This window comes from Vulpes lagopus, chromosome 11 (assembly GCF_018345385.1).
Source record: "Vulpes lagopus strain Blue_001 chromosome 11, ASM1834538v1, whole genome shotgun sequence".
NCBI lineage: Eukaryota > Metazoa > Chordata > Mammalia > Carnivora > Canidae > Vulpes > Vulpes lagopus.
Genome location: NC_054834.1, coordinates 46,032,344 through 46,057,277, shown reverse-complemented (window position 1 = coordinate 46,057,277; position 24,934 = coordinate 46,032,344). Strand labels below are relative to the sequence as shown.

The 24,934-nt window shown below is 32.7% G+C and overlaps 1 protein-coding gene across 13 annotated transcripts in view; it reads left to right on the top strand.

Moving 5' to 3' along the window:
* Window positions 1-23,838, top strand: part of KCNT2 (potassium sodium-activated channel subfamily T member 2) — a 409,501-nt gene extending 385,663 nt beyond the window's left edge. For 11 of the 13 annotated variants that reach the window (XM_041774257.1, XM_041774258.1, XM_041774248.1 and 8 more), the window contains 2 exons: window positions 10,029-10,113; window positions 20,207-23,838. In XM_041774257.1, the coding sequence (XP_041630191.1) occupies window positions 10,029-10,113; window positions 20,207-20,318 (197 nt within the window). In that variant the 3' untranslated portion in view covers window positions 20,319-23,838. The remainder of the gene's footprint in view (window positions 1-10,028; window positions 10,114-20,206) is intronic. The other 2 variants (XR_005990686.1, XR_005990687.1) reach the window with 2 other exon arrangements.
* Window positions 23,839-24,934: the final 1,096 nt, after the last annotated feature.

The following is a 24,934-nucleotide window of genomic DNA, read 5'->3' as shown; positions in this document are numbered from 1 at the left end:
TTTTCAGTATAAATGAGTGTAATAATATTGATTTGTAAAATCAATATACTCCAGGTGTAGATTCCCAGAATATGGATAATTTTATATTACTCTGTACTTCCAGAACTGATTCTCATGAGGAGGCAAGCAGAAACAGAATGATACATAGATGCACTTATTTTATGTTAATCTCATTCTGTATATAGAATATTAATAGAAAAAAACAAACTCAATGGTTTTCTCAATAGATAAAGTAATGAAGCTTTCAAAGGGGGTAATTGCTGAGCTGATAATGGTTTCTGGTAAATGGAAATATTTGGGCAATGAATTTTCCATATATCTCTAAATTAAAACTATATAGTTTTGTGTCATGGAGTTGTAACATGTCCTCCTCAGAACATTAGTTTTTCAATGATATCAATATTTTTACATAATTTAACACCACAGTCAATTGCACTTAAATATACATATATTTTATCATTATGACTGGAAATTCAAATGTGTTCTAGCATATGTGTATGAAAAATGTGGTCCATTTGAATAAAACGAAATATTTTTTACATTTGAGACAAAAAGTTAATTGGTTGAATGAAATTTTTACTCAGTACTTTTTGAGAGAGCAAAGAATGGCTTCCTAATTGCATTAAAACAAAAAAAAAAGAAACTTCCAATTATGATGACCATTTGTGTTCTCAATTTCATTAACTAGAAAAAATATAAAACTCTAAGTGTGTAGACTCTGGACAAAAGAAAGCACGTAATTTTGTTACCTGAAGAGAGGGAATCCAATGAGTTAAGACTTACGTGGGCTAGAAGTCAAGGGAATGGAGCCAAAATAAAATATATATATGAGATTTTCCACTAGAAAAATCAACCAAGAGAAACAGATCCAGAAAAATGGGAATATTAAAGTAGTTATTACAATATGGTATATATATTCAAAATGATAGAGGTAAACAGAAACATGATAAAGACAGAAACTGAAAATATAAAGGAGACCATACTGAATTTCCTAAAGATCAGAATTTATGATCCAGTATGAAAATGAGAGGTGTCTGGATGACATTAACATCAGGATAACTATTGCAGAAGAAAATATCAATGAACATAAAGCCATAGCAATAGACTATCCAAAATGCAGTATAGAGAGAGAGGAAAAAAAAAAACCTTGAAAAAAATAAAAAGTGTTGTTTACTAATGGGACAGTATCAAGTAGTCATGTAATTGGTGTCCCAGAAGGAAAGAAGAGAATGAATATTTGAGGAAAATAATAACCAAAATTTTTCCAAATTTGATGAGAATTCTATTTAAGATCTTAGAAACTCAATGAAGCTTAAGCAATATAGTGAATGAAGTAATTCCAAGACACAGTATACAAAATTGCTGAAAACCCATGATAAAAGACTTCAAAGGAGCTAGAGGGAAAAAGAAACTATTAGTAAAGAACAAATACACTTGACTCTTGAACAACACAGGTTTGAACTGTGCAGGTCCATGTATACATGGATTGTTTTCAATAAATATACATACAATACTCTAAAAGTGTTTTCTCTTCCTTATAATTTTCTTTAAAACATTTTTTCTCTAGCTTTATTGTGAGAGCACAGTATATAATACATACACAAATATATGTTAAGTGTCTATTTATTGGTAAGACTTTTAGTCAACAGTAGGCTCTAAGTAGTTAAGTTTAGGGGAGTCATATGTTAAAAGCAGATTTTCTCCTGTACAGGGGGCTGGCAACCCTAACTCTTGCATTGTTCAAGGGTCAGCTGTACAAGTATGACAGCAGACTTCTTGACAGAAATTTTGCAAACCAGAACACAATAGAAGAACATCTTTGGAGTACTGAAAATAATAGTCTACCTAACACTTTATACACAATAAAAATATATTTCTAAAATAAAAGCCAATAAAGACTGTTTTAGACAAACAAAAGCTGAGAGAATTTGTCAGAAACACATCTGTACTATGAAAAAAAATATTAAAGGAAGTTCTTAAGACAGATGGAAATTAATGCCAGGTGGCAGTTTAGTTCTAAAAAGAGATGGTAGGGGTGCCTGGCTGGCTCAGTCAGAAGAGCATGTGACTCTTGATCTTGGGGTCATGGGTTCTAGCCCCACAATAGGTGTGGAGATTACTAAAAATAAATAAATAAACTTAAAAATGATAAAAATAAATGGTAAATATTGTCAAAAATCTATTTCTATTTTATATATTTTGCTTAAAAACAATTTACTGTTTATAATAAATATTTTAAGACTTCTAGAATATATGGAAGCAAAAAATGTATGGCAATAATAACTAAGTAGGAAGGGAGAAATGGAAATATAATGTAGTAAGCTTGTAACACTATACATGAAGTGAGATATTATTTAAGTGTAGCCACTGAGAAGTTAAAGCTGTATATTGTAAACCCTAGAGCAGGGGCAGCAAAGTATAACACACCAGTTTTTGTTTAAAAAAAAAAAAAGCACCATCCTTTCTTGTTTATGTATTATCTGTGCATACTTTCAGTTTACTGTGTAAAAAGTTTAATAAATACTACAGAAATTATATGATCCAAAAGCCTGGAGTAATTACTACCTGGCTCTTTACAGGAAAACCTGTGACCAATGACCAAGAGAAACTATGAAATAACTAAATCAAAAACATGTAACTAATAACCAATAGTGCATATAAGTAGGAATGATTTTAAGAAAAAATTTTTAAAATCTCAACTAATCCAAACAAGGTAGAGAGGGGAAAAGAGAACAAAAAGCCATATGGGATAAATAAAACACAACCAGCAAGAAGGTAGATTTAAACCCAACTATATTGTCATTTATATTAACTATATTAGCTATAAATGGACTAAACATTTCAATTAAAAGGCAGAAGTCATCAGATTAGATTAAAAGGGGCAAGATTCATCTCTGTATTATCTATAAATCCCACCTAAAATTTAAAGAAACAAATAGGTTTGCCTAAGAAAGCATAAAAATTATATTTTGTGCACTCATCAATCCAAAGAAAACTGAGTGACTATATAAATATTAAAGTAGACCCATGGATGCATGGATAAACATTATGTGAAGAGGAAAAAAGCCACAAAGAAATACACTGTATACTTCTGGAAAAGCCACTGTTCCTAGAAATCAATGATTGCTAAGGTTTGAGAGTGAGAGGAACTATTGACTGCAAAAGGGTAGAAGAGAACTTTTTGGCGTTATGGAAATGTTCTCTATCATAATTCTGGTATGGGTTGCAGTACCATATGCATTAGTCGAGACTCATAGTGCACTTGGAGTTAGTAATTTTTTTTGTTTGTTCTACCAGCGAGTCTATGAGATAAACAGAACAGTGATGATTATCCTAGGATAACTTAAGCAATATACTTAAAGTCATATAGGCAGTTTACAGTTACTTTATAGATAAACATATAACTAGATGCCTGATTCCTATTGTGAAGATTGTATCTACATAGTATACTACCTCTCAAGAAAATTGCTTAAAAGGTCCAAGAAGGCAAGGACTTCGCCTACTTTTTCATTGCTGTGTCCCCAGATCTAGAATTGTTTGTGATTCTAATCATGTCCAGTTCATTTTATTAAATGACTAAGCTGAAGAACAAAATAATACGTGTGACAAATTATAATTATTAACCATAATAAAAATGCCTCCTATAAGTCACATGGAAATACTAAAGGAGAGCTGTAAAGTTGGAAAATAGGTTATTTTTAATTATTCAGGTAGTATGTTCAATATATTTTTCTTTCTTCAACTTCGGATGTTATTTCATGTGAAGTATCTTTAAATTTAAAGCAGTATGCTCAGTTGTTAAAATGAAAAAGGGAAAATAAATAAATATGGTCTTTCCAAAAATCTTTTAGACTTTCTGTAGTATATCCATTCTACTTTTTCAGATTATAGCTAGAGTCATAGTTTTAAATTTAGAAGTACATTACCTGAAAGCATATGAACACATTTGAAAATGTAATTAATGCTTTATTTAAAAATAGGTGTACCTATATAGTTCCTTACCTTGCAGACAATTTGTATCATTTTGGATCACATCACTTATTATAGAATATCTGTCATTATAAGTATTTTGAAAGAAACTAGCATTTATTGAACAGATTAGATTAGATGAATCTATTGAACAGATTCACTGGGATACACAATAATTCTGAAAGTCCCTACTTGGTGGGCAGGGAGGGCTGCACACAGCGGAGGAGGCATTTTAACAAAACAAAACTGGACTTTACACCATTGAAAAAATATGTTCTTAGACATTATTCGCTTTTATTTTGATTATTTTTATTTTTGAATTCTCTATCACATTAAAAAAGTTACAAAGGGGTTTGGTCTTTTAACATTTATAAAAAGTAATAGATTTTAAAAGGTTAGGAAATATTGAATATTGTATTTTAAAAGGAAAATTGGGCCTAAAGTAACTAGTTTTATGTACGAAGTTAGTACATAATGAGTAGCTTTTGGCAGAATTGAAACTGAACAATTTCTGAAGCTTGGCTTTATATATATCATGCTACTTGTTTCAATATTTGTTTCATCTAATCTTGATTTCTTAATGGTTTATATGAAGGGAGGTTAAGAGAGTCCTGATTTTTATCTTATGCATCATAAAATAGTTCTAATTTTTTTTTAAGGAATAGATCTGTTTATTATACTGTGAAAATGGTCTTGGTACATGTGAGAAACATTATATACTTTGGGGACAGCATCCAGAACTGTTAAGACAAAAGACAAATTATAATTTTAAACTCACTCTTGATTTAAGGGAAAGGCTATAAATTATTGACTGGAATGCATTCAGCATGAATTCAGATTCTATAGAACATGAAGCATGAAAGAGTCAAAAGATGTTGGAGTCCAATAAGACCGTACCTAAATTTTACTGTAAAGCAGCAAGGACTTTTTATTTATTCTTATATACTAGTTTTCTTCTGAGACCAGTTGATTTTATCTCCAAGATTTAAGGCCATTCCCTGACTCTTTGCACGAATTCTTATGTGTCCTCTGGTCCCTGTTGCATTGGCTTCTCAATGCTGAATTATCAGAAAGTAATGAAAATTACTTTAAATAAAGATCATTAAATAAATGATTCTTTTATCCTTATCTCTAACCACCTTTTTCCCCCCTAAAATAGACTGGTAAGTTCAGTAAAATTTACAGAATAGCTGTACTCATAGCATAGGCAGGTGCTAAATTGAAATACATGAGCAAATTAGATCAGAGCTATAAAACTACCCAGTTTTATAACTGTCCAGCTGGATAAAATGTAATATGTTTAGAAGTTCAGAAGAGGGAAAAATGAAATCATCCCTGGGTTATGCTATTACTGATTATTGGGATTATTGCACTATGTAGAAGAAGTAAGCACTGTGTAACTGAGAGCATTTTCTCAAAAAGGTATTTCTTGTAGTGACCAAAGAAAAATACACCATTGATCTAGTACAGCATCATTTCTTTGTCTTTATTTGCTTTTTTCCTTCAGCATCCATATATACTGTCGTATCTCCCTTCTAAAACCATCAGTCTCTCCTTTCTTCTCTCCCTTGCTCCTCCCTTCTTCCCTTCCTGTCTCCCTGCACCTCCACTCTATCAGGTTCTCTAGCTATCTTTTTCTCTCTCCTTCTGAATTTCCTCCATTTCCATTGGTCCCAAGCCACCATCATCTTTCACCTGGGCTTCTGTACTGTTCACCTACTCTTCCTGAACCCAGATTTGAGCCCCTAAAGTCCATTTCCTGCAGAACAGGCAGAGAAGGTAACATATTCAATAGGAAATTAGATCATACCACTTAGTCTCCCATCCTGGTAACCCTTCTATGGCTTTCCATTGTTTATAGAGTAAAATTTGAGCTTCTAATCAAGGCCTATGAAGCTTTACAGGCTCTGGGCCTAGCTTGACTTTTCAACATTGTCCCCAGTTAATCGCCTTCTTGCTCACTTTAGTCCTCCCCAAGGGCCTGCTTTGTGCAAATTTAACTCAACCATCTCCATCTTTCTCATTGCTGTTCTCTATAAACATTTTTCTTTCCTGTTTGGATGCTAACACTTTCATATCACAAGACCTATACAGTTGTTATTTACAAGTTATGGATTGATTTTGCTTGCTACAATAATAATAGGAAACCATTATGTAGCACTTTATATAAATCAGGCACTGATTCTAAGAACTATATATTTAATATGTTATATATTTATTATTCACTTATAATTTAATTTGAACAATAACCTTTGAGATAGCACTGTTGTTCCCCTCCATTTTACAAGTGAGGAAACAGCACGAGATTAAAAGAAGTTATTTGCTTCAGGCCTCAACGTGAGAGTATTGAGAAAGCTGGATTTCAATGCAGGCACTCTGGTTTCAGAATCTCTCTTCTTAACTGAGCCTCTTAATGATAACCTTTATATTATTTCAAATGTCTCTTTAATTACATAACACATAATAGATATGTTTTTGGAAATATTTAGTGAAGCCTACACAAATATATGTAAGATTTAAATTTCTTTCCAATCAAATTTATTTTCCTTATTTAAAAGTACTCTTAAAAGTTCTTCGACAGGAAGTATTTTGTAAGAACAGAAGGAGTAAAAATCTTTTCTCTTTCTAATGTGATCAATTTATCTGAAACATTCTGAGCAGAATACTCACTCTATGAAGATTTTGATTGAATAATTGAATATGCTAATTAATACAGCAAAATAAATTTCTTGATAAATATTACTAGAAAATCTTAAATTTGACTCTATACAATTTCTTTTAAAGTTTTCAATATTCTAGTACATTTATTTTAATTTTTCACAAGAATAGCTGTGTTTAAGATAATTTTATCAGGGTAGCCTGGGTGGCTCAGCGGTTAAGCGTCTGCCTTCAGCCCAGGACGTGATCCTGGAGTCCGAGGATTGAGTCCTGCATCAGTCTCCCTGCATGGAGCCTGCTTCTCCCTCTGCCTGGGTCTCTGCCTCTCTCTTTCTCTCTCTCTCTCTCTCTCTCTCTCACATGAATAAATAAGTAAAATCTTAAAAAAAAAGATAATTATATCAATGGCAAAATAATAATTACAGTAAAACAATAATATATAATGATTTTTATTTTGCCAGGGTCTGAGATTACTTGTCAGGAACATATTGAATATGCTCACAACAGATTTTTCTTAGCACATATTTTCCTGATAGGAAATAGAATATTAATTCTGGTTCATGAACCAAATTTTCCAAAGTAAACTTATTTTATTCATTAAATACATTGTAGTTTTGGTAAAGAGACATATTTAATCCACTGTGACTTTGCCACCACTGATGATGATTATTATGATTAAAGTAGGAAACCTACCACAGATTCCCTTACAGAATTCAGAAATAACAAAAAAGTGAATATAAGGAATGGCCAATAGAGAAAATAATACCAGACTTGTAGCTGATAAAACTAGATCGTTGAATGTGGTTTTGGTATGTGGCCACAAGAGGCTTTTAAACCTTGCTTCCTAATTCTTAACCACAGAGTCACAAGGAGGAGAATGAGCTTCCCAACAAAGCAGGATGACAGGCAAGAAGTAGACCAGAAATAACTCTACAGCAAGGCAGACATGAAAGAGAGAGAATGGCTTTGAACTCAGCAACGTCTTTTAATTTCTTTTAACCTAACACTGAGGAGAAGTCAGCAAGGGGTGGGTGGGGAAAGAAACTGGGAGTGATGAGCTCTGATTGTGTTACCCATGTCTTGATATAAATCATAAGGGAACACTGAATTGAGTGCATTAGCACAATATTGCCTTCAATTTCTGAAATGCATAGAAAAATGAAAATCTTCAGAGTGATAAATACAACAGACTACTTGAGCAGAAAAAAAATCAACATAATAGTTATATCTACTGCTATAAAGTTCTGTTATCTACAAGTTTTTATACTTGTAAGAGGAAAACCAAGTGACTGACATATCTTGACTTCATGCCAGAAAGATAAATGAGTACAACATTATATTAATAATCAAGGAGAGAGGTCAGGTATTGATATTGACTGAGAAGCTATTTGTTAAGATTGCTTTTCCTCTAATGCCATTATTTAATAATATTCACTGTTTATATGAGAAATTTCAATAATGCCACTGTTTATATAAAGAAATTGAGTTACACATAACCAAATGAGATGGAGATTTTCTAGTAGACCTGTTATGTTTTAGAGTATCCTGCTTAAGTCTCCAGAATGTACTATCAATCTGTTCTTTTGTACAACACTCATGGAAATTAACGTAAGGGGAAACTTTCTCAAAAAAGTATAGATAAATCAAAATTGCTTTTTGTATAGAAAAAGGATCTTGGTCTTCTCTTGTTGGTACAAAATGGTTTGAGTTGGAATTATACCTTATTTGAAGTAAGCTCATCATTTTATATTCCTTGGAATTCTGAACTCCAATTGGTTAAATTAGCCATCTACCCTTAGGCCTAATGGGCAGGTTTAAAGTACAGGATACAGGTAAAAATACAGGATTCTCAGTTAAATTAGAATTTCAGATAAGCAACATATAAATGCTTTAGTATATGTATGCCACAGTATTTGGGACGTATTTATACCAAAAAAAAAAAAAATGCTAGTTTTTATCCAAAATTCAGATTTTACTAGGCATTCTCTATTTGGCCAGACAACCCTATCCCTGTGCCAGGATACAATTCCTTGGGTCCACCCTAGAGACACGCAACCAAATATGTTTCTTTTTAAAATATAAATTTGATGATCTTATGATTATAATAGTTTTACCGGCAAATTTATGGTAAGTTTGATTATACTGCAGCTTATCTTCCTTGTAAAAGGGTTTTCATTTATAGTCTTTAAAAATAGGACACATCTGCATGGCAAATTGAACTACAATAACTAAAAATATTATTCAGTTTTACACATTCGAGTGATAAGTTTCTAATTAGATGAACACAGTGGTAGGCATTATTTAATAAAAATGATATATATTTTCCAGTACAGGAAATTATCAGAGTTAATTATATTGCCCTAAAAAAGACCTTTACTTTAACTTTGTGCATTTGGGTATTGATGTATCTCCATTGATATGAAATATATTCTTAGATTTTGGATCAAATTGCAAAATGTATTACTTTGTTTTAGGAACCAAACTTATCTGCAACTGAAGTGACTAGAAGGACACTCTGTATGACTCTAGAGCAGGATTTTGACTAGTACCTTCACAGCCTAAAAATGCCACCCTTGGGAGGATTAATGTTTATTGAAGTATGTGTCCACATGGCTTTACATCTTATCAGGTTTGGCAGCTAAAAATTGATATCTCAAAGCTGTTTTATTTTTCAGTGTCCTGTGTAAAGCCAAGTTAGCTCTTCAAACTTGAAGACTGACAATGTCTTCAGAGTGAATTGAAAAAGTTAAAAGAACAAAGCTTTTTATTTTAAAAATACACATTTTTTTAGAGGGACAACAAATAATTTAGTAGTACACTTCCCTTGAAACTTAGAGTTAATTCTGTTATATAGGATTCTTTGTATTTTGTGAAAACATTAAGATGGCTTATATCAGGTATATCCTATAACAATGTGAAACATATTTAGAATGTTCAAACTTTTTAGATACATTTCTGTTGTGTTTTTTGAATAGAATGTCATCAGATGATTTCTTTCACAGAATTTTCCATATGAATATTCATATCTGGGATGGCCATCTATAACCACAATTATTTTTTATAACTGATAAGGCAGAATTAACATCTTGTTTATATATTTCTTTAATAGAAATACTTTTTTAGTGTAATAGCTTAAAGAGTAGAATATAACTGTAGTTGTTCTGAGCAGAATTAGATACTTTATTTTTATCTTCTGTTGGAACAAAAAATGAGTACTTGTCAGAAATTTTCAATGACAGTAATTTGAAAATAGTCAAAGTTATGTACACAATCACGCTGTGGGCAAAACTATAGCAAGTTCTCGTTGACAGCTATATGGTTTGAGGATTAGATGCTCTACAGTAATTCCTGTAATTTTCCTGTAAGTAGTATAACAAACTTGGCATTTATTTATCTTCTAGATGAAATGAATGATCATCAAAGTACCCTCTCCTACATCCTGATCAACCCATCTCCAGACACCAGACTAGAGCTGAACGATGTTGTGTAAGTTGATCTTCTATCTCACATAGGCATTTATTAAAAAAAAAACAGCAATTTGTTTTTATATTTTTGATTCCACTATTATAATCCCTAATTTCTTGTCATAAATGCTTAGAAATTCCAAGTTTCATTTTATTTTCAATAAATAATCCACTCTATTTCTATGTGTAATGCTATAAAAAAAGTATTGTAGAAGTATAAAAGGTATAAAAGGTAGAGGTATAAAAGAAGGAAATAACAGCAGGAATTCTATATTCTGTAAACTCCTATATATTTGGAGAAATAAGAGAAAACATGATGAGAATGAATGATAAGAGAATCATTTGATATGAATGATAAGAGAACAGCTCAGAGGAAAACATGAAATACTCCACATTATCTAGTTCTAAATATCTTAGAGTTCCCAAAAACTCTAAGTAAAATAAGTCAAGACACTTACTAGGAAAAAGTCTATGGTAGTAACTTGATTAATCAAAAACTCTGTGCCATGCATATACAATTGCATTAGTGTTGCCTTAAAAGTATGATATGGAGATCAGAAATTTTTCCTGATTTCAAAATCTTACACTCTAATTAACAAACTACAATTTATTTATTTATTTATTTATTTATTTATTTATTTATTTATAGATTTTATTTCTTTATTCATGAGAGACACACAGAGAGAGAGAGGCAGAGACACAGGCAGAGAGGGAGAAGCAGACTCCACGCAGGGAGCCTGATGTGGGACTCGACCCTGGGTCTCTAGGATCATGCCCCGGGCTGAAGGCAGCGCTAAACTGCTGAGCCACCCAGGCTGCCCAACAAAGTATAATTTAAACAAAAAATTTAATAGAACTATATAATATGACTTTGTTATTAATGAATTTAGCATCAACTGAGTGAGACAATGCTTTTCTAATTTCAAAGAGGAAGTCATTGTTATGAGTTACAGTAATTTCAGAGGATATGAGGATTTGAACTAGACTTTGAAAAATATATAAGATTTGTGTAGGTGGAGAACACAAGACATTCCAGAACAGGGAAATGGCTAGAGAAAATGCACTATGTAGAGTTTGCATAATGTGCTTCATTTGGCAACATTCATTTGGTAGAAGAGAGGGTCCAGTTTGACCAGAGTAAAAAAGCTTTATATTAATTAGCATCTCTGTTGTTCACTCAATAGAATAATGGAAATGTATATCAAACCTGACTCTGGGGACGCCTGAGTGGCTCAGTTGAATAAAGAAGATATGTATGTGTGTATATATATAATAATAACAAAATATTATTTGGTCATCAAAGAAAAAGAAATCTTGCCAGAAACTAATATTATACTGGTTAACTAACAAAGTAAAAAAAAAAATTAATTCTATATGATGGTCATATAAATAAATAAATGCTGCTTCACAGAAGCAAGTCAGAATAGGGAGGCAATTTTCTAGGAAGGAAAAGGGGAATTGCTTGTTGTGGGAAAAAAAGAAATGGTGAGTTTTCTATTATGAATTAAACTGATATGAATATCAAAAAAAAGATGATGAGCTGAAAATTTGGATATATCATTCAATGTGCTATGTGGAAATATCTAGAAAGCATATGGGAATATAGTACTGGAGCTTTGAAGAGAAGCTATTTCTATGTAGAAAATAGTGGTTTTTCATCTTCCAGATGAACAAAGCTAAAAAGAGAATGATTTTAGGGTAGAAAGATAGGTGTGTTTCAAAAACTTCTTAGGAAGATACATCAGCAGGAGCAACTTTAATGCAAAATCAGTGTGAAAACAATTTATAATGCAACTCAGATACAACTAATAAGTATAATGCTTTATTTTGCCATCTGATGATTCTGAACTAGAATATCAGAACTTTGGCGAATGAGATACATGATAATTTCACCTTGTAAAATTCTTTTTTTTTTTTTTCACCTTGTAAAATTCTTAAGGAAGCTGTCAAAAAATATGTCCATTGGTGATGTTGAATTTATGGAAGACTTTAAAGTTACATGAAAATATTTTATTTATGATGCATTTAGCTCTTAGCTGACCATTCTGGAGACTTTACTTGGTATGTTACTATAATAAAACAAAACTGCTTAGTTTTTCTTGTGTCCATATTTATACAACTTCCTTCCTTTAAACTCATAAAATCAGGCAATTTTTATTAATTTTCCATCTTCTCTAGCATCCTAACCTTTTTATGCCTTTTTAAAAAGTGTAGTAATAAATTTTTTAAAAGATAGATTTATTTGTTTGTTTGTTTGTTGTGGAGAGAAAGAGCATGTAGAAGGAGGGGCAGAGGGAGAAAATCTCCAGCAGACTCTGCTGAGCATGGACCTCAATTCAGGGCTCAATCCCATGATCCATGAGATCATGACCTGAGCTGAACCGAAGAGTTGGATACCCAACCAATTGAGCTCCCCAGATGCCCCACTATATAGTGTTTTCTGGAAGTTATGCTTACCTTATTCATATTTCATAATGAATTATAAACTTTTAAACCAAATATGATTATTTCCCATGATTATTTTTGATGGAATGGGAAGATATTGTTAACCTTTTGAGTCTATAAACATGCCCTTTCATTGAATAGATGTTTATAATTTGAAATAATCCCCCCAAATTTAAACTTACAAATAAAATATGTATGTTACAATATATATTTTGTAGGAAAAATAAACATAACATTTTCTGCCTTGTGGATACTATTATTTTTTATTTATTTAAAGCTAAAACATCAACTTGACTGCTATATAAAATCTTTTTACAATGACCTGTATTTGTGGCCATTGAAATAATTTTTAACATAACAGGAACAGTGATGAATTTCATGAAAATAAAGTCTACTGTAACAAGCAGTACATATTAAAGAAATTGATTTTATTAGACTCGTAGGTTTAGTAGTGATAGTAATAAAGCAACTTTTGCAGCTGTATCAATGAATTTAGGGGATAATTGATTATAATTATACCTTTTGATTTTCTAAAAAAGTTACTTTCCAAAATTCATTTTAAATAAAGGTGTAGCTTTAATTGATGATTGGTGATTGGTGTTAAAGAGCTTAACCTTCTTGAAAGAAATGAAAATGAAAATACAAAACACTAAATTTTGTGGGACACAGCAAAAGCAATTCTAAGAGGAGAGTTTATAGTAATAATGCATATATTAAGAAATTAGAAAGATCTCAAACAATCTTAACTTTACATCTAAAGAACCTAGAACAAGAAGAACAAACTATGCCCAAAATTAGCAGAAGGAAATAATTAATAAAAATTAGAATGAGAGGTGCCTGGGTGGTTTTGGCTCAAGTCATGATCTTAGGGTTGTGAGATCAATCCCCTCCTCGGGCTCCTCACTCAGTGAGGAGTCTTCTTAAAACTCTCTCTCTCTCTCCCTCTGCCCCTCCCCCTGCTCTTTCATTCTCTATCATTCTCTTTCTCAAGTAAATAAATAAATATTTTTAAAAGTCAGAATGAAAATAAATAAAATACAAACTAGAAAAATAATGAAAAGATCAATGAAACTAAAAGCTTTGAAAAGGTAAATAAAACTGACAACCTTTAAGTAGACTGAGAAAAAAAGAGATGACAAAATAAGAAATGAAAGCAGAAACACTGCAAGAAATACTACATAAATTCTGAGAATTATAATGGACTATTATGAACAATTATATGCCCCCAAATTACATAACTTGGGTGGTTATGTATATATGAATACATTTCTAGAAACACACAACTTACCAAGACTGAATGAGGAAGAAATAGAAAATCTGAACAGACCAAAAATGAGTTAGGAGGTTGAGTTACTAATTTAAAAAAATTGTAATGCAGAAAACTCCACAGCCAGATGGCTTTAATGATGAATTTTACCAAATATTTTTAAATTTATTATTATTATTATTATTATGTGTATATTTTTTATTGGAGTTCGATTTGCCAACATATAGCATAACACCCAGTGCTCATCCCGTCAAGTGCCCTAGGTGCCCGTCACCCAGTCACACCAGCACCCCGCCCACCTCCCCTTCCACTACCCCTTGTTTGTTTCCCAGAGTTAGGAGTCTCTCATATTCTGTCATCCTTACTGATATTTCCCACTCATTTTCTCTCCTTTCCCCTTTATTACCTTTCCTATTTTTTATATTCTCCAAATGAATGAGACCATATAATGTTTGTCCTTCTCTGATTGACTTACTTCACTCAGCATAATACCCTTCAATTCCATCCACTTTGAAGCCACGGCGGGTATTTGTCATTTCTAATGGCTGAGTAATATTCTATTGTATATTTAGACCACAGCTTCTTTATCCAGTAATCTTTCAATGGACACTGAGGCTCCTTCCACAGTTTGGCTATTGTGGACATTGGTGCTATAAACATTGGGGTGCAGGTGTCCCTGCATTTCACTACATCCGTATCTTTGGGGTAAATCCCCAGCAGGACAATTGTTGGATCATAGGGCAGTTCTATTTTTAACTCTTTGAGGAACCTCCAAACAGTTTTCCAGAGTGGCTGTACCAGTTCACATTCCCACCAACAGTGCAAGAGGGTTCCCCTTTCTCTGCATCCTCTCCAACATTTGTTGTTTCCTGTCTTAATTATCCCCATTCTCACAGGTGTGAGGTGGTATCTCATTGTGGTTTTGATGTGTATTATTTCCCTGATGGCAAGTCATGCAGAGCATTTTCCCATGTGCTTGTTGGCCATTTCTATGTCTTCCTCTGTGAAATTTCTGTTCATGTCTTTTGCCCATTTCATGATTGGATTGTTTGTTTCTTTGCTGTTGAATTTAATAAGTTCTTTATAGATCTTGGATACTAGCCCTTTATCTGAAATGTCATTTGCAAATATCTTCTCCAATTCTGTAGGTTGTCTTTTAGTTTTGTTGACTGTTTCTTTTGCTGTGCAGAAGCTTTTTATCTTGATTAGGTCACTATAATTCATTTTTGCTTTTGTTTCCCTTGCCTTCATTGATGTATCTTGCAAGAAGTTGCTGTAGCCAAGTTCAAAAAAGGGTGTTGCCTGTGTTCTCTAGGACTTTGATAGATTCTTGTCTCACATTTAGATCTTTCATCCCTTTTGAGTTGATCTTTTTGTCTGGTGTAAGACAATGATCTAGTTTCATTCTTCTGTACGTGGATGTCCAATTTTCCCAGCACCATTTATTGAAGAGACTGTCCTTTTTCCAGTGGATAGTCTTTCCTGCTTTGTCGAATATTAGTTGACCATAGAGTTGAGGGTCCATTTCTGGATTCTCTATTCTGTTCCATTGATCTATGTGTCTGTTTTTGTGCCAGTACTGTACTCTCCTGATGAACACCACTTTGTAGTACAACCTGAAATCTGACATTGTGATTCCCCCAGCTCTGGTTTTCTTTATCGATATTCCCCTGGCTATTTGAGGTCTTTTCTGATTCCACATAAATCTTAAGATGATTTGTTCCAACTCTCTGAAGAAAGTCCATGGTATTTTGATAGGGATTGCATTAAATGTGTAAATTGCCCTGGGTAGCATTGACATTTTCAGAATATTAATTCTTCCGATCCATGAACATGGAATATTTTTCCATCTCTTTGTGTCTTCCTCAATTGCTTTCAGATGTGTTCTGTAGTTTTTAGGGTAGAGATGCTTTACGTCTTTGGTTAGGTGTATTCCTAGGTATCTTATGCTTTGGGGTGCAATTGTAAATGGGATTGACTCCTTAATTTCTCTTTCTTCAGTTTCATTGTTAGTGTATAGAAATTCCACTGATTTCTGGGCATTGATTTTGTATCCTGCCACACTGTCGAATTGCTATATGAGTTCTCGCAATCTTGGGGTGGAGTCCTTTGGGTTTTCTATGTACAGTATCATGTCATCTGCAAAGAGGGAGATTTTGACTTCTTCTTTGCCAATTTGAATGCCTTTTATTTCTTTTTGTTGTCTGATTGCTGAGGCTAAGACTTCTAGTACTATGTTGAATAGCAGTGGTGATAGTGGACATCCCTGTCATGTTCCTGATATTAGGGGAAAGGCTCCCAGTGTTTCCCCATGAATTTTACAAATATTTAATGAAGAATTAATACTAATCCTCCTCAGACTCTTCCAACATTAAGGAAGAGGGAACACTGCAAACTTATTCTGCAAAGCCGTAGGTACCTAGATACTGAAACCAGTTAAGGATATCACAAGAAAAGAAAACTGTAGATAAATATCCCTATGAATATAGATGCAAACCAAATTTAAGAATATATAAGGATTACGCAGCATGACCAAGTAGAATTTATCCATGGGTTGTCAGGATGATGTATGCAGCCAATTAATGTAATTCATCACATTAATAAAATTGAAAGATAAAAATCACATGATCATCTCAGTAGATACAGAAGAGGCATATGACAAAATATGACATCCTTTCATGATAATAATCCTTAATAGATTGGGTACTTAAGGGACATACCTCAATATAATAAAAGCCATATATAATAAACTCATGTTGAGATTATAATAAATGAGAAAAAACTGAAAGTGTTTCCTCTGATATCAGATACAAGAAAAGGTTGCACCCTCTCAATTTTCCTATTTAGGATAATACTGGAGGTCCTACCTAGAATATTTAGACAAAACAAAGAAATAAATAGCATCCGAATCAGAAGGAAGAAGTAAAATGGTCACCATCTGCTGAAGATATGATCTTATATAAAATTCCAAAGAGTCAATAAAAAATCTGTTTAATGATTTCAGTAATGTGACAGATTACAAAACCAATTTACAGAAATCAGTGGCATTCCTTTATCCTAATGACAGTAATACTTTACACTAATGACTCAACATCAAAAGAAAATAAAAGAAAGAAAGAAAGAAAGAAAGAAAGAAAGAAAGAAAGAAAGAAAGAAAACCACCCTATTCACAAGAGTGTCCAAAACAATAACATACTTAGGAATAAATTTAACCAAAGGAGTGAAAGATCTGCCCATAAAAACTATAAACTTTGCTGAAAGAAATCAGAAAAGACACAAAGAAATCGAAAGACCTCCTATGTTCACGGATTAGAAGGATAAATATTTCTAATGGCCATACTATCCAAAGCCATATACAGACTCAACAAAATTCCTATCAAAATACCAAAGGTATTCTTCACAGACTTAAACAATCCTAAAATTCACATGGAACCACAAAGGATCTTGAGTAGCCAAAGCAATCTTGAGAAAAAAGAACAAAGACAAAGGTGTCATACTTCCTGAATTCAAACTATATTATAAAGCCATAGTAATAAAAACAGTATGAACCTGGCACAAAAATAGATACATAGATCAGTAGAACAGAATAGAGAGCCCAGAATTAAATCCTGGTATTTATGTTCAACTAATATTTGACAGAATAGCAAGGAACACCCAATGGGGGAAAGGAAAGTCTCTTAAAAAATTGAAACTGTAAAAGCACATGCAGAACAATGAAAGTAGACTTCTATCTCATACCACTGAAAAAAATCCTCAAAATGGATCAGAGACATAAATCTGAGACCTGATATCATAAAACTTGTAGAAGGAAACAGGGAAGAAACACTGATATTGGTCTTGGCAATGATATTTTGGTCATAATGCCAAAAGCACAAACAAGGAAAGCAGAAATCAACACATGGAACTACATCAAACTCAAAAAGCTTCTGCACAATGAAAGAAACAATCAACAAAATGAAACAACAGCCTACAGAATGGGAGAAAAATTTTGCAAACCATATCTCAGATAAGGGGTTAATATACAAAATATACAGAACTTATAAACAAAGAAACAAACAATCAGATTTAAAAATGGGCAGAAACTAAGGCTTCCAGAGGACATGAAAATAGCCAATGCTGTGGATAGATGCTCAGCATCACTAATCATCAGGGAAATGCAAATAAAAATCATAACAGGATATCACCTCAAACCTGTTGGGATGGCTATTATCAAGAAGACAAGAGATAACATGTGTTGGTGAGAGTATTTCAAAACCAGAACTCTTATATACACTGCTGGTGGGAATTTAAATTAGTTCAACCACTATGGTAAACAATACAGAAGTTTCTCAAAAAATTAAAAATTGAGCTACCATATGGCCCAGCAATTCCACTTCTGTGTATACTATCCAAAGGAAATGAAAACAGGATATTGCTGAGACATATGTACACACATATCTATTCAGCATTATTCACAATAATAGATATATAAACAACTGAAATGCCCATCAGTGGATGAATGAATAAGAAAGATGTGGTGTAATACACAATGGAAGATATCCTGCCACTTGCAACAACGTAAATGGACCTTGAGCACATTATGCTAAGTGAGATGTTGGAGAAAGACAAGTACTGGGTGATATCACTTATATGTGGAATCTAAAAAAGAGTCAAGTCCATAAAAAAATAGATGGTTACAAGGGGATAGGAAGATGGGGGATTAAGATTGATGATATTTAAGTGTTCAAGCTTGTAACAAGAAGTAAAGATAGAGATCTAATGCACAGTATAATGAATATTGTTAATAATGCATTATAATGATGTAATATGATGAATATTGCTTCAATGGCAATCATTAAAATATATGAATTTATCACAGTAACATGTTGTACATCTTTAATTTACAAATTGGAACATGTTCAATTTATCAAATAAAAAAGAGCTTAATATGCACTATTTTCTTCATCAATCTAAATGCTAGTGATATTCAAAGTAATTATAAAGCAGTGTGCATAGATAACAATATCCAGTTAATGGATTCAAGGACATTAATTCCAACTTTTATTTGATCGGAGAAAATAGACTGTAGTGCTTTAAATTGCCTTTTCTTATTTTTATTAAGGAACATATTTTATGTATATTTTTCCTTTAGTTTTTAAGAGGAAATGTGTAATCTTCATTAGAATTCTCACTTTAACTTAGCTTTTCTGCTCATTTTTTTGTACCTCCCAAATGTTTATAAAAGTATGAATTCCCAGTTTCATTTGCACCTGAAACAAGACTGTTCAAATGCTGCATTACATGTATTTATTTTCCTTCTTTCTCTGCAAACTGTCAATGACTTTACACTGCCTTTGGAACAGAAATCGAAACTACTTTATCCTGAGACTTAAAGTCCTTCGTTAGCTGTTTTCTACTTTTCTCCCTGAATTTACCTTCCACTATTTCCTGGTTAACCATTCTCCTGAAGTCAAACTCATTTTCTAAAGAGATCAGGAGCAAGCTAGAGAGAGAAGCTTAGCTCAACCTCCTCAGTAAAAGTATTCCCTCATTTTTTCTGTTACTTTTTTCCTCTTTCTGTGATGTTTGGAATTTATTTTTCTTGTCTATATCTGTTTTTTAAAGTCTACTAATCTTGTGCAGGATAGGGGTTAAGGTTTGTGACTTTTTCTATTCAGTTCCTAACACAGTATTCTAGGTGAGCTCAAGAAATGGAACCTTGTGTCATTTGAAAGTTGGAAGTAAAACATCTCTCTTCAAACAAATTCTAAATTATTGAAGTGTATGAGTTTGGCAGATGGACATTTTTCCATTTACCAGTTAAAATGAATTAAGAATTATTTTTTATTCTTTTGTATAATTGCTCACGATAGCACACCCTGAATTTTAGATTAATTTCTAGATAATTAAAAGATTATCTCTGCATAGTATTCTTCAGAGTGTCTATCAAATGATTACCTTTTTAGATTCCTGAAATATTTAATTTAAAAAGACTTTGGAAATGATATAGATCCAGTTTATTTATGAAAAAAATAAGACTAAAAACAGTTAAGTAGTAGAAGAATCATGGCTGAGATTTAGGTCTCCTTGTTAGAAAAATAGTCAAAAGATAATAAATCAACAGAACACTAAAATAAAACATGAAGTTTTGATAAGAGGAAGGAGGTGAAACGGATCATAACTAAAAAAGAATAATTATTAATTCATCAGCTTACATCATAATCTGCTTAAATACAGAAATAATATAAGTCCCTGCCAAATTGTGTAGGCCACCTAAAAAGTAAGTTCTTTTACTAGTGCTCTGTATAGATACAGTTTAGATGATCTGAAAACCAAATACATTTGAAGCAGCAGTCTAAAGTGTAGGTGTGAATTTTTTTTGCCTTTATTTACTATTACAGTTATTTCCTTTTTCTTTTCCTAGATACTTAATCCGACCAGATCCGTTGGCATACCTTCCAAACAGTGAACCCAGTCGAAAAAACAGCATCTGCAATGCCATGGGTCAAGACTCTCGGGAGGAAACTCAGCTTTGATAAAAGGAAAATAAGAGACCTTTTTTCTCCTACAAGAATCTTGCTTGAAACAACTCTAAATCTTAGGAGAAGAATAAGTGCTGCTGGCATGAAAGAAGCTTGATCAGAATATATTCAGTTCTCTCACATTAAAATCAATCTATTCTCTAAGAAATATAGATTATTTTGAAATTTAAAGTATTGCTTATTGGTACTCCTCCTATTAATATTTGAAATACATCAATGGGATGATTTTGAAAACCTCAATTAAAACACAAAAATTTAAATGGGATATTTGTTTGACAATATTCCAAAGTGTATGAAGCCAATTTTTAAAAGTATTAAGGTTTTATGAAAGTAAACAAAAAATCCAACTATATTTGGTGCATCACAATGGACGTAGAAGACTGGTTCCTCTTAAAAACTAAATAGTCATATTATATTCTTTAAACTTGCTGTTTTATAAAATTGAGCTCATCATAAATGTCTGGCATCTACACAGAGATTAACCAACAAAATTGTGTGGCTGACTTTTGTGAGAGACTCACAGTTTGCTTTAGAGTATAAATGATTTTATCGTTTTTGTTGCCTTTTCATATCATATCATATTCATTTTAGAACTTGAGATGTTTACAGCATGTTTTATTACATTGAGGAAACCAAAACAAAAAGTATCAAGTACCTGAACTTTTTGCTACATTTACATCTGACACCCATTGTACGCCAAGAAAAGTGTTAAAAAAACAAATATTTATTATTCTCCTAAAAGAACACCTGACAGAGAAAATACTGAAAACACAAATGTTGACTTAAATTGAAGCCAGGAATTGAAACGTTAACTGAAATATACAGTAATGATTTTCATTAGGCTCTTGAGCTTTAACATTTTCGTAGTCTATATAGTATGTTTCATCAGAAAGATACTTTAAAATTCAAACAGGCAAAATTAATCTTTTTATGGAATACAAGGACATTTCAAAATTTTAAAAGTCCTCCTCTATGCTTTAGTATTGAGATATTCATACACAAAACAATATGTTAGAAAATTTATTTAATTTTGAAAAATCATCTGTAGGACATATAACACTGTGAGGAAAATGCATGTAGTTAAGATGGGTAGCTTTTGCCATTGAAATTTAATATAAATCCTGAAGAATTTTAGTTATAAGATAAATATAGATTGATCCTTGATGACACCAATGCTGTTATCTTACTGCTTCGTTCCGCTTCAGAAATAGGCTGAAAAGCACAAGGGCAGTTTGCCAGGTGTTTGGAATATGTTAAGGTAATCCCATGAGAGAGACACTGGTAAATTTAAAAATACATTTTTCCTCTAATTTTGTGTTTTAAAAAATTTCTGACCTTGACAATAAATTTTAATTCCACAAAAAATTGGGCATATAAGACTAGAAAGAGGCATTTTCTTCTTTCTTTTCACAGAGAAGCAGATAAATTGAGAAGATAGTGGAAGAATTTTTTAAAACAACACAAATATAAATAAAGAAAGGTGAAAATTTCCCAGATAATTCTATGGACATGAAAATGTAAAACCAAACATGTGAAATTATAGCTGATAGCCATTGTATAATTTGGCTTACAGAGGACGAGATGCCTATTTGTTATTGTTGTTTTTTAGTATTTTCCATGACTCTCATTTTAGAATAACAAAAACACCAAGAATTTCCTCTAAAACAGGGAAAGCCTATGTTTAACTTTCTCTAATCAGAGAAGTAGGGAATTTGTCATATTACTTAAAATTGGCAGCAGACCTTAAAACAAAGATTGTATGCATATGTATGCATGTATGTTGTAGACATGTGAAATATACTTGGCAAACTTACATATTCACCTGTAAATTATTCAAACAAAAGACAGAATTGAACTAATATATGTAATGGAGAACAATAATAAGTTTAACCTATTTTATATTTACACATGAATAATCAAAAGTGATATTTCTTTGAGTTGTCATTTCATTACTCCATTACAATTATTTTTAGGAATAAATGGAAGATTTTATGAATATTCTATTTCCCCACGAGATCTCAAGTTTAGTATTTTTGCATTTTGACCATTGTCAAGACTAGGACTCCAAGCTAGGACATGACTATATTTCCTATAAAACTAAAAGCTTTGTTTCATAAATTTTAAAATAATTATTTTTGATTATGAACAGTAGTCCAAATTTAATAATTGACATAATTCATAACAGCTTGCTATAAAAATGATAGTTTACTAGTCTTTCTGTTATTTAAAGAATAAAATATGCTTATAAAAGCCTTTTAACAAACTGTTGCCTTTTTAAAATACTTAACTTGCACACAAAAATAAAACATAAAGTCAGTAATAGTCCTTGTAATCCTATGGGAATCGGTTGTTTATTGTCTATGTACCATTTTGCTACCAGTTACATTGAATCGCTTAAAATAAATAATAAAAATTATTTCTGGTGGTGAAAACCCTTGGTGCTTTTTGCCAAAACTTCAATTGCTTAACCAATTATGCTTGAAACCACAAAATGCCTTTGTCGCTTTTATATAAAGTAATATAAACGTGAAGAAACATCAACATAAACATGATGGTCATCTCATTGGAAAAGATAGCCATAAAAAAACTTGTTGAATTACTTCTTAACATAATAGTTTCTGAATAGCTATGTGGTAGGAAAAGCTCAGGGAGGATGGAGGTTGAGAAGAAGTGAACAAAGGGAAGGAGAAAAAGCAGAAAGGAAAAAGAAGGTGGAAAGGAGTGAATGTAGGTGCTAGAAGAGAAATATTTTGTTTTTGTTTTTTACAAAACAGTGAATTCTGCCCAAATATACTAATTTAACCAGAAAAGTACTGGTTAGAGGGAAAAAATAATTTTAAATGCAAAGATAGACTTTTGGCTCCAGGGAAATGGATTCTATTCCTCCTGCTAAGTACAACTAATAACTCTAGATATTATTTATTAAACAAGTATCAGAAGACTGAAAAGTGAAAAGAAGAAGGAAGACAGACCAGGGAACTGGGTCTTGTGGAGCAGCAGGGCGGTGAGTTCCTGGGTTTTTTGGTTGCCTCCTCTGTAGCCTGCTCTGCATATTGAGAAATATCAATGAGCACAAACAAAACATCCCAGAAATAACCTGCTCTCTCCTTCCAGGGGACTGGCTCCAAGAGCAGGTGCACTGACTTCTGATGCTCCTGCACTTCCCCCGTCAACATAGCCAGGAGCCAGAAGCTAGCCTCAGCAGCCCTGTAGACCGGCTTGTCCTTGCGCTTGCCTCCAGTGAGAACGACGCTCCCCACATTTCCAGCAGGTTCTGCAAGTGCAAGTACCACAGTGACTTTTCTGTGAGCCACAGCTGTGCCATCTCCAACAGTCTTGATTTCAGTCCTGGGGTCTCTTCATGGGGCACTCTGTCTCTGCCCTGATGATGACTCACACTCTTCATATCTGCTGTTGCTATATTCTTTTCAAGTTCTCTTTATTACTAACCAATCGGTCATGGCTACAGAGCTCTGCTACGGCTAATAAATTTCTACATTAAACTTTGTCTAAATCACTGTGTGGTTTCTTTCTCCAGATTGAATCCTGGCTGAGATTTGTCACACAAAACAGCAGTTCTTCAATCTGATTAAATCTGAGATAATGTTGATATCAAATTTCAAGGACTGCAACTTAAAGGACAGATTTTGGGAAAATTCAACAAATTAAATAGCACCTGCTGGGAAACTTTTTAGACAGATCATGCTCATCCTGTGGAGTATTAGACCACTTTATTTCATTTTGATCTTCTCTGCTTTTTGTTTTTTTAAATAGGACTGCTCTTCAGTCTATTTATTTAGAGAGACATGTCAGCCTTAATTATTGTGAGTCAATGTAATATGATAGCAAATGGTCCTAAAAATATAGTTACTTGACTTATAATTAAAGTCTGTCTTCTGTCTTACTATTCAATAGAATTACGTTCTTTATATCTAAAAATATTTCAATAGAAACAAAATAATGGGGACGCCTGGGTGGTTCAATGGTTGAGCATCTGCCTTTGGCTCAGGGCGTGATCCCAGAGTCTCAGGATCCAGTCCCACATTGGGCTCTCTGCATGGATCCTGCTTCTCCTCTCTCTTCCTATGTCTCTGCCTCTCTCTGTGTGTCTCTCATGAATAAATAAATAATCATTTCTAAATTGTAAGTATTTTTTAATACTGATAATTGCCCAATGTCACAAATTATACCTGTATGCATTAAATATATTGGAATCTAAATTTGAATGGGGACCACAGAATGAAACCCAACTAAAATCTGTCAACCTATCATTGTCTTAGTCCATTTGGGCTGCAAGAACAAAAATACCATAGACTGGGTATGTCTTTAACAAACATTTCTTTTACACAGTTCTGGAGGATCAAGACAGCAGCAGATTCAATGTTTGGTGAGAACCTGCTTCCTGGTTTATAGATGGCTTTCTTCTTGAATCTGAACCCAGCAGAAAGTAGAGGGAAGCAAACTCTCTTGGGACTCTTATAAGGGCCTGAATCCTATTTATGAAAATTCTGCTTTTATGATCTCATCAAATCTTAATTTCCTTCTAAAGACTCCAGCTCCTAATGTCATCACATTGGGGGCTAGGACTTCATACGAATTTGGAGGGGAAT